The sequence below is a fragment of the Dendrobates tinctorius genome, unplaced genomic scaffold, assembly GCF_039654945.1.
Source record: "Dendrobates tinctorius isolate UK_male_01 unplaced genomic scaffold, ASM3965494v1 ptg000023l, whole genome shotgun sequence".
NCBI classification, from domain to species: Eukaryota; Metazoa; Chordata; class Amphibia; order Anura; family Dendrobatidae; genus Dendrobates; species Dendrobates tinctorius.
This window is the reverse complement of record NW_027361691.1, coordinates 8,632,663-8,642,475: the sequence shown is the minus strand read 5'-3', so window position 1 is coordinate 8,642,475 and position 9,813 is coordinate 8,632,663. Positions and strand designations below refer to the sequence as shown.

The 9,813-nt window shown below is 37.7% G+C and overlaps 1 protein-coding gene across 1 annotated transcript in view; it reads right to left on the bottom strand.

Annotated features, from left to right (window-relative positions):
- Positions 1-1,157: 1,157 nt before the first annotated feature.
- Positions 1,158-9,813, bottom strand: part of PRSS23 (serine protease 23) — a 78,180-nt gene continuing 69,524 nt past the window's right edge. Inside the window, exon 2 of the mRNA XM_073569248.1 lies at positions 1,158-2,710. Within this exon, the coding sequence (XP_073425349.1) occupies positions 1,568-2,695 (1,128 nt within the window). The 5' untranslated portion in view covers positions 2,696-2,710 and the 3' untranslated portion in view covers positions 1,158-1,567. The remainder of the gene's footprint in view (positions 2,711-9,813) is intronic.

Here is a 9,813-nt window from a genome sequence, read left to right as displayed (position 1 = left end):
GCTAAGCCTCGCCCCCTGCCACGCCTCCGCCGGTAGCTCCGCCTATCGGCGCATGACGCTGCATGCGTCCTGCGTCCCCTATCTTTATCACTGGGGACGCAGGCCATGCGCAGTATGCATTTGGCGGCGCATGTGTCCTTTTGACGGTGCGCCGACCAGTGCCAAATGCAACCTGTTGCAATTTGGTTGCGCTCGGTGCACCGTCAAAAGGACACATGCGCCGCTAAACGCATACTGCACACGGCCTGCGTCCCCAGTGATAAAGATAGGGGATGCATTCAGCGTCATGCGCCGATAGGCGGAGCTACCGGCGGAGGCACGGCAGGGGCGGGGCTTAGCTGCGGCCGTGCGCAGGCCGTCGCAGCGCCCTGAAACGCAAATGTGAAACCGGCCTTAGGTGGCATCAAGTACAATAGGCAAGTAATTGCCTCTGTTAGAAACTAGCTGCTTGTTAGTATTTTGGCTCTTAGAAAAAAAAAATAGTCCTAGACACCCCCATTAAGATGTGAACTACCTGCCTTTTCTGCTGTGTGACAATCTCTCCCATCACGTACCGCTCCTGCTGTTGATTCTCCTCCGTTCCTTCTCTTCTGCTCTCTATAAAAAGTTATAGAAAGTCCAGAGAGATTCACCTAGACAAAAGTTTTGTAAATTCTATTACTTTCTTATGTTGAGAATGTTGGAAAGAAGTAATGGAATCCAGTCCAATTAAAATCTTTGGCGAAAAAAGTGTCAAAAAAATTGAAATTCAAATTTCCTTCTTACTCCAGCAAAATAATTGTTCATGAATCCTTTCTCTTGTTTTTTTTTCCTTTCTTTTTTTTACAGACAAGGGTTGATAAATTTTAATTTTTGTTCCGGCTGTGATTTTTTTTTTTTAAATGCATTCGAAGGCTTCTTCCAAAATGCCGAAGAGAATTTTCATTCCCTTTCACAAATCCTGAAAACGTTAGATAGCAAAAAAAATAAAAAAAATAAAAGTATATAAAATTCTGCTAGCTCAATGAAGAGTGACATCCTAATAATACATTTCAGCTTCCATCTGCATATTCTGTACATCCTGAGATTAAAAGCTACTTAAGGGGCTAAAATGGATATAATAAAAAAAAAGACAAAAACATAAGAGGCTTATCTACAGCAGTAATAAAAAAATTCAGTAGGAGAATAGCAATTTATAAAAGAAAGACACATTTACAGTCCTATAAAGAAGACGGGAAAAGTGCATATTATATGTTACAGAGAAATAGGCAACTGTCGAAAAACATTCTAACTCTCATTCAGCCGCGAATAAAAGCCTACAAACAATATGTGTCTTTACTTGACAGTCTTCGTTAGCTTGGCCGATGCTTCGAAATAAGAAACAAAAAGGCAAAAAAAACTCCATTTGTCCATACACAACTGATTAGTACTGTGACAGAAGCTGAAGTCCAAATGTTCCCATTGTCCTGGCCGGACTCTTACATCCCCATGGGCGAGGGTAGAAAGAAGAAAAAGTTGCATTGGTTGAACAGTACATTCATACATTGGCCAAAATTTTGGGAAAATGGTTTTGGATAGTAGAACCACATTATCCGTCCCTGCAATCAATATAATTTCCTTTAATCCAAAAGCAGATTTGCGCATATTTAAGAGGAGTTATACGAACCGCGACATTGAAATCCTGTTTGTCACCGTTTTTGTCCACCCACTGGTGTCCAGAGAAAATTCCAATAACTTTACGTTCCCATCTTTGTTTGTCCCGTTTCCACATCCTGACGTAAACGCCCGAACCGCTGGCTCCGGGTTGGGCATCACATTGCTGGTAAAGTAGGTCGTAGGTTTCCTCTTTGACATCACAAAATCGATATACCAGGTTCCCCGGTCTATCGTTGTCAAAGCCGGAGAAGTGGATTCTTCCACCAGGCAACTGTCGGCCAGTTGGACTCACGCCGATCATCATGAATTTTCTTTTGTGGGGTTTTTTGAGCTCTAATAAGGCATAGTCGTAATCCATGCCAATGTCATTGGTATTGCCTTTAATCCATCCTTTTGGAACGTGGGTCCTTTTCACCCGAATCCATTGGAATTTCATTTTTTCACTAGATCCAAAATTTGTGTGGTTGAGACTTTTACCTCCTTCTTTGAACTTAGGCTTTAAGAATCCCACTCTAAGCTTTTGTGCTCCTTTGACGTAACTCTTGCCATCGTGAATGCAGTGTGCAGCTGTAAGGACATGTTTCTCGGCCACCAACGTGCCAGTGCAACCAGTGGACAACTTTACGGAAGTTGAGAACGGATAATTGACTAAGAAGTTTTTCCCGTATATACTAAACCTACTGTCATATCCATAGATTTGTCTTTTACGACGGGACTTCCCATGGCTTTTTCCAGTTTCTGCCCTGCTGGCAAAAACATAAATCCCTACTTCAGTCAAAGTGCGGCTCCCGTTGGAATACAAGGTTTCGTAAGCCATGTTGTCCTTCAGTTCATCCAAAGTAGGCAACGGGATATGCTTGTGACATTCTGAACCACACGAACCTGGAACATCCAGCCTGGGTTCTGCATCAAAGTGAGGTTTCTCCAGGCCAGTGGTCAACTGCGGAAGAACCACTGGAACTTTATATGTTGGCCAAGTTGGTTTAGAACTAGAGCCGTGGGAACGGACACAGGAGATCAGGAACAGGAGGACACAAGCTGCAGAAGCTTTTCCTGCCATTATTAGGTCTTCAATCTAAAAGTAAGAAAAGTAAATGATTAATTATTCTGCATGATCCGTCTGTATTAGGTAGACATACAATACATAGAATGGATTCCAAATTAATCTTTCCTAAACTCATTGCATGGGGATTGAATTCCTGTTACAAATTTTGCTTTTGGATCACATGGCTTCTAGTCATGTCCCAGGTTAGAGATCAGACTGCCCCCAATAAAACTTCAATGGCATACATTAAGGAAAAGTCGGCCACCATGGTAGAGTCTCCAAGAACTTTTTTTTTTAACATGATGTCAAGAGGGCTATTGCTAATTGTTGGGTTTCCACCGGATGAAAAATAACAGATGGTTCAGAAAATAGCGCCCCACATGCTTAGGAGGTTGTATGTGGAATTGCAGCCAAGCCCCATCAAAGTGAATAGGATTCAGCTACAATGCTACACAAATTGTGGACAAAGCATGGACATTTTTCCGATCATGTGCTTCGCTCTAACGCTTGCGTATTACTATGGTACTCCGGGTGATTTCTATACACATACCCCCATCTGGAGCACCAAACCTTATCTCTTCACTTACGTACACGTCAAAAATCACAATAACACATTTCTGGATTATTTCTACTAAGATGCCTTTAGCGAGGGTCAAACAGCGAGATGGCTGATGACAGTACCTCGAGGCCATGCGCCTATAAACAGCCCACCATGGAGCAGAAAACCCATTAGACTTCATTATACTTCATGCATCTTTCAGAGTAAAGGTTAATCGGCACATCATCTCGTGCAGCTCGGAAAGAAATGGGGTGAGAGTCATGATCGGGTCATTACTCAGCTAGGGAAGTCATTTGGTTCAAAAACAGGAAATCTGAGCGTGTTCGGATGGTTCGGGCATTTCTGTCATTGGAAAATGTAAATATTCAGCCCTGACTTGTTTAACAAGGATAATAATAAAATCCAAAAGTTTATTAAACTTAATTACATATATAAAGTAATAGACATACAGTACGTATTGGCATCAGGGAGGGGAATAGGTGTGGAAACACACTGGTACAGCGGAGGAGATGAACAAGGACAAAAAAATATCCAGCGGTGAGTCAGATCATTACTTATAAAGGGGATCCATAACATCGATAGAATCAATGAAATACATAAATCATCCAGTGCACGTATACCCCACAGTCCATCATGCTCACCCATGCATTTATGCATTTACCCTGGGAGCGAGGCTTTGGCCTTCCTTGGCCGTAGTATTTTGCACTGCTTTTTATGACTTTGTTTCTAAGCCCTGACTTGTATGGAGTAATAATAGGGCAACCAAAGACCACTGAATAGGATCCAAACCGAACAGGGCTGCGCAGTGCCGTATTCATTGTCTATGTGACTGCCGGCGATATCCTGACTATCTTTACTAACATCAACACCAAAAATTCTCTTCTTTATGGTGGGAAAGTAATATAGATGTAAAATTCTAAATAGGATTTGTTTTTCTTGTTTTTTCCAGCTGCTGGAAGCAGTATTATAGTAGTTATATTCTTGTACATAGGGACAGTATTATAGTAGTTATATTCTTGTATATAGGGGCAGTATTATAGTAGTTATATTCTTGTACATAGGGACAGTATTATAGTAGTTATATTCTTGTATATAGGGGCAGTATTATAGTAGTTATATTCTTATACATAGGGAGCAGTGTTATAGTAGTTATATTCTTGTACATAGGGGCAGTATTATAGTAGTTATATTCTTGTACATAGGGGCAGTATTATAGTAGTTATATTCTTGTATATAGCGGCACTATTATACTTGTTATATTCCTGTACATAGGAGCAGTATTATAGTAGTTATATTCTTGTACATAGGAGCAGTATTATAGTAGCTATATTCTTGTATATAGCGGCACTATTATACTTGTTATATTCCTGTACATAGGAGCAGTATTATAGTAGTTATATTCTTGTACATAGGGGGCAGTATTATAGTAGTTATATTCTTGTACATAGGAGCAGTATTATAGTAGTTATATTCCTGTACATAGGAGCAGTATTATAGTAGTTATATTCTTGTACATAGGAGCAGTATTATAGTAGTTATATTCTTGTACATAGGAGCAGTATTATAATAGTTATATTCTTGAACATAGGAGCAGTATTATAGTAGTTATATTCTTGTACATAGGGGCAGTATTATAGTAGCTATATTCTTGTACATAGGGGCAGTATTATAGTAGTTATATTCTTGTACATAGGAGCAGTATTATAGTAGTTATATTCTTGTATATAGGGGGCAGTATTATAGTAGCTATATTCTTGTACATAGGGGGCAGCATTAAAGTAGTTATATTCTTGTACATAGGGGCAGTATTATAGTAGTTATATTCTTGTACATAGGGAGCAGTATTATAGTAGTTATATTCTTGTACATAGGGGCAGTATTATAGTAGTTATATTCTTGTACATAGGAGCAGTATTATAGTAGTTATATTCTTGTACATAGGGGGCAGTATTATAGTAGCTATATTCTTGTACATAGGGGCAGTATTATAGTAGTTATATTCTTGTACATAGGGAGCAGTATTATAGTAGTTATATTCTTGTACATAGGGGCAGTATTATAGTAGTTATATTCTTGTACATAGGAGCAGTATTATAGTAGTTATATTCTTGTACATAGGGGGCAGTATTATAGTAGCTATATTCTTGTACATAGGGGCAGTATTATAGTAGTTATATTCTTATACATAGGGAGCAGTATTATAGTAGTTATATTCTTGTACATAGGGGCAGTATTATAGTAGTTATATTCTTGTACATAGGGGCAGTATTATAGTAGTTATATTCTTGTATATAGCGGCACTATTATACTTGTTATATTCCTGTACATAGGAGCAGTATTATAGTAGTTATATTCTTGTACATAGGAGCAGTATTATAGTAGCTATATTCTTGTATATAGCGGCACTATTATACTTGTTATATTCCTGTACATAGGAGCAGTATTATAGTAGTTATATTCTTGTACATAGGGGGCAGTATTATAGTAGTTATATTCTTGTACATAGGAGCAGTATTATAGTAGTTATATTCCTGTACATAGGAGCAGTATTATAGTAGTTATATTCTTGTACATAGGAGCAGTATTATAGTAGTTATATTCTTGTACATAGGAGCAGTATTATAATAGTTATATTCTTGAACATAGGAGCAGTATTATAGTAGTTATATTCTTGTACATAGGGGCAGTATTATAGTAGCTATATTCTTGTACATAGGGGCAGTATTATAGTAGTTATATTCTTGTACATAGGAGCAGTATTATAGTAGTTATATTCTTGTATATAGGGGGCAGTATTATAGTAGCTATATTCTTGTACATAGGGGGCAGCATTAAAGTAGTTATATTCTTGTACATAGGGGCAGTATTATAGTAGTTATATTCTTGTACATAGGGAGCAGTATTATAGTAGTTATATTCTTGTACATAGGGGCAGTATTATAGTAGTTATATTCTTGTACATAGGAGCAGTATTATAGTAGTTATATTCTTGTACATAGGGGGCAGTATTATAGTAGCTATATTCTTGTACATAGGGGCAGTATTATAGTAGTTATATTCTTGTACATAGGGGCAGTATTATAGTAGTTATATTCCTGTACATAGGAGGCAGTATTATAGTAGTTATATTCTTGCATATAGGGGCAGTATTGCAGTATTATAGTAGTTATATTCTTGTGGATAGGAGCAGCATTATAGTAGTTATATTCTTGTACATAGGGGGCAGTATTATAGTAGCTATATTCTTGTACATAGGGGCAGTATTATAGTAGTTATATTCTTGTACATAGGAGCAGTATTATAGTAGTTATATTCTTGAACATAGGAGCAGTATTATAGTAGTTATATTCTTGTACACAGGGGGCAGTATTATAGTAGCTATATTCTTGTACATAGGGGCAGTATTATAGTAGTTATATTCTTGTACATAGGAGCAGTATTATAGTAGTTATATTCTTGTATATAGGGGGCAGTATTATAGTAGCTATATTCTTGTACATAGGGGGCAGTATTATAGTAGTTATATTCTTGTACATGGGGCAGTATTGTAGTAGTTATATTTTTGTACATAGGGGGCAGTATTATAGTAACTATATTCTTGTACATAGGAGCAGTATTATAGTAGTTATATTCTTGTATATAGGGGCAGTATTATAGTAGCTATATTCTTGTACATAGGGGGCAGTATTATAGTAGTTATATTCTTGTACATAGGGGCAGTATTATAGTAGTTATATTCTTGTACATAGGGGCAGTATTATAGTAGTTATATTCTTGTACATAGGAGCAGTATTATAGTAGTTATATTCTTCTACATAGGAGCAGTATTATACTAGTTATATTCTTGTACATAGGGGCAGTATTATAGTAGTTATATTCTTGTGCATGGGGCAGTATTACAGTTGTGGCCAAAAGTATTGATGCCCCTGCAATTCTGTCAGATAATACTCAGTTTCTTCCTGAAAATGATTGCAAACACAAATTCTTTTGTATTTTTATCTTCATTTAATTTGTCTTAAATGAAAAAACACAAAAGAGAATGAAGCAAAAAGCAAAACATTGATCATTTCACACAAAACTCCAAAAATGTGCCAGGCAAAAGTATTGGCACCCTCAGCCTAATACTTGGTTGCACAACCTTTAGCCAAAATAACTGCGACCAACCGCTTCCGGTAACCATCAATGAGTTTCTTACAATGCTCTGCTGGAATTTTAGACCATTCTTCTTTGGCAAACTGCTCCAGGTCCTGATATTTGAAGGGTGCCTTCTCCAAACTGCCATTTTTAGATCTCTCCACAGGTGTTCTATGGGATTCAGGTCTGGACTCATTGCTGGCCACCTTAGAAGTCTCCAGTGCTTTCTCTCAAACCATTTTCTAGTGCTTTTTGAAGTGTGTTTTGGGTCATTGTCCTGCTGGAAGACCCATGACCTCTGAGGGAGACCCAGCTTTCTCACACTGGGCCCTACATTATGCTGCAAAATTTGTTGGTAGTCTTCAGACTTCATAATGCCATGCACATGGTCAAGCAGTCCAGTGCCAGAGGCAGCAAAGCAACCCCAAAACATCATGGAACCTCCGCCATGTTTGACTGTAGGGACCGTGTTCTTTTCTTTGAATGCCTCTTTTTTTCTCCTGTAAACTCTATGTTGATGACTTTGCACAAAAAGCTCTACTTTTGTCTCATCTGACCAGAGAACATTCTTTCGAAAACGTTTTAGGCTTTTTCAGGTAAGTTTTGGCAAACTTCAGCCTGGCTTTTTTATGTCTCGGGGTAACAAGTGGGGTCTTCCTGGGTCTCCTACCATACAGTCCCTTTTCATTCAGACGCCGACGGATAGTACGGGTTGACACTGTTGTACCCTCGGACTGCAGGGCAGCTTGAACTTGTTGGGATGTTAGTCGAGGTTCTTTATACAACATCCGCACAATCTTGCGTTGAAATCTCTTGTCAATTTTTCTTTTACGTCCACATCTAGGGAGGTTAGCCACAGTGCCATGGGCTTTAAACTTCTTTATGACACTGCGCACGGTAGACACAGGAACATTCAGGTCTTTGGAGACGGACTTGTAGCCTTGAGATTGCTCATGCTTCCTCACAATTTGGTTTCTCAAGTCCTCAGACAGTTCTTTGGTCTTCTTTCTTTTCTCCATGCTCAATGTGGTACACACAAGGACACAGGACAGAGGTGGAGTCAACTTTAATCCATGTCAACTGGCTGCAAGTGTGATTTAGTTATTGCCAACACCTGTTAGGTGCCACAGGTAAGTTACAGGTGCTGTTAATTACACAAATTAGAGAAGCATCACATGATTTTTCGAACAGTGCCAATACTTATGTCCACCCTCTTTTTTATGTTTGGTGTGGAATTATATCCAATTTGGCTTTAGGACAATTCTTTTTGTGTTTTTTCATTTAAGACAAATTAAATGAAGATAATAATACCAAAGAATATGTGTTTGCAATCATTTTCAGGAAGAAACTGAGTATTATCTGACAGAATTGCAGGGGTGTCAATACTTTTGGCCACAACTGTATAGTAGTTATATTCTTGTACATAGGGGCAGTATTATAGTAGTTATATTCTTGTACATAGAGGCAGTATTATAGTAGTTATATTCTTGTACATAGGAGCAGTATTATAGTAGTTATATTCTTGTGGATAGGAGCAGCATTATAGTAGTTATATTCTTGTACATAGGGGGCAGTATTATAGTAGTTATATTCTTGTACATAGGGACAGTATTATAGTAGTTATATTTTTGTACATAGGGGCAGTATTATAGTAGTTATGTTCTTGTACATAGGGGCAGTATTATAGTAGTTATATTCTTGTACATAGGAGCAGTATTATAGTAGTTGTATTCTTGTACATAGGGGCAGTATTATAGTAGCTATATTCTTGTGCAAAGGGGCAGTATTATAGTAGTCATATTCTTGTACATAGGGGCAGTATTATAGTAGTTATATTCTTGTACATAGGAGCAGTATTATAGTAGTTATATTCTTGTGCATAGGGGCAGTATTATAGTAGTTATATTCTTGTACATAGGGGCAGTATTATAGTAGTTATATTCTTGTACATAGGAGCAGTATTATAGCAGTTATATTCTTGTACATAGGGGCAGTATTATAGTAGTTATATTCTTGTACATAGAGGCAGTATTATAGTTGTTATATTCTTGTACATAGGGGCAGTATTATAGTAGTTATATTCTTGTACATAGGAGCAGTATTATAGTAGTTATATTCTTGTACATAGGGGCAGTATTATAGTAGTTATATTCTTGTACATAGGAGCAGTATTATAGTAGTTATAGTTATATTCTTGTACATAGGGAACAGTATTATAATAGTTATATTTTACTACACCAACGCTAATATTTGTACTTTGATACTGAACCCTGGAGACAAGAATTATACAGTTATAAATCCAATGAGAGTAGCTCCTACGAGGGCACATTTAATTTTAACTTTGCTGGAGGATACAGTTGCATTTACGGTATTGTCCCCAATAATGCAGTCCATAAGGACATCATGTATTTACTTCCACTTGGGTCAGAATGGTGGATAC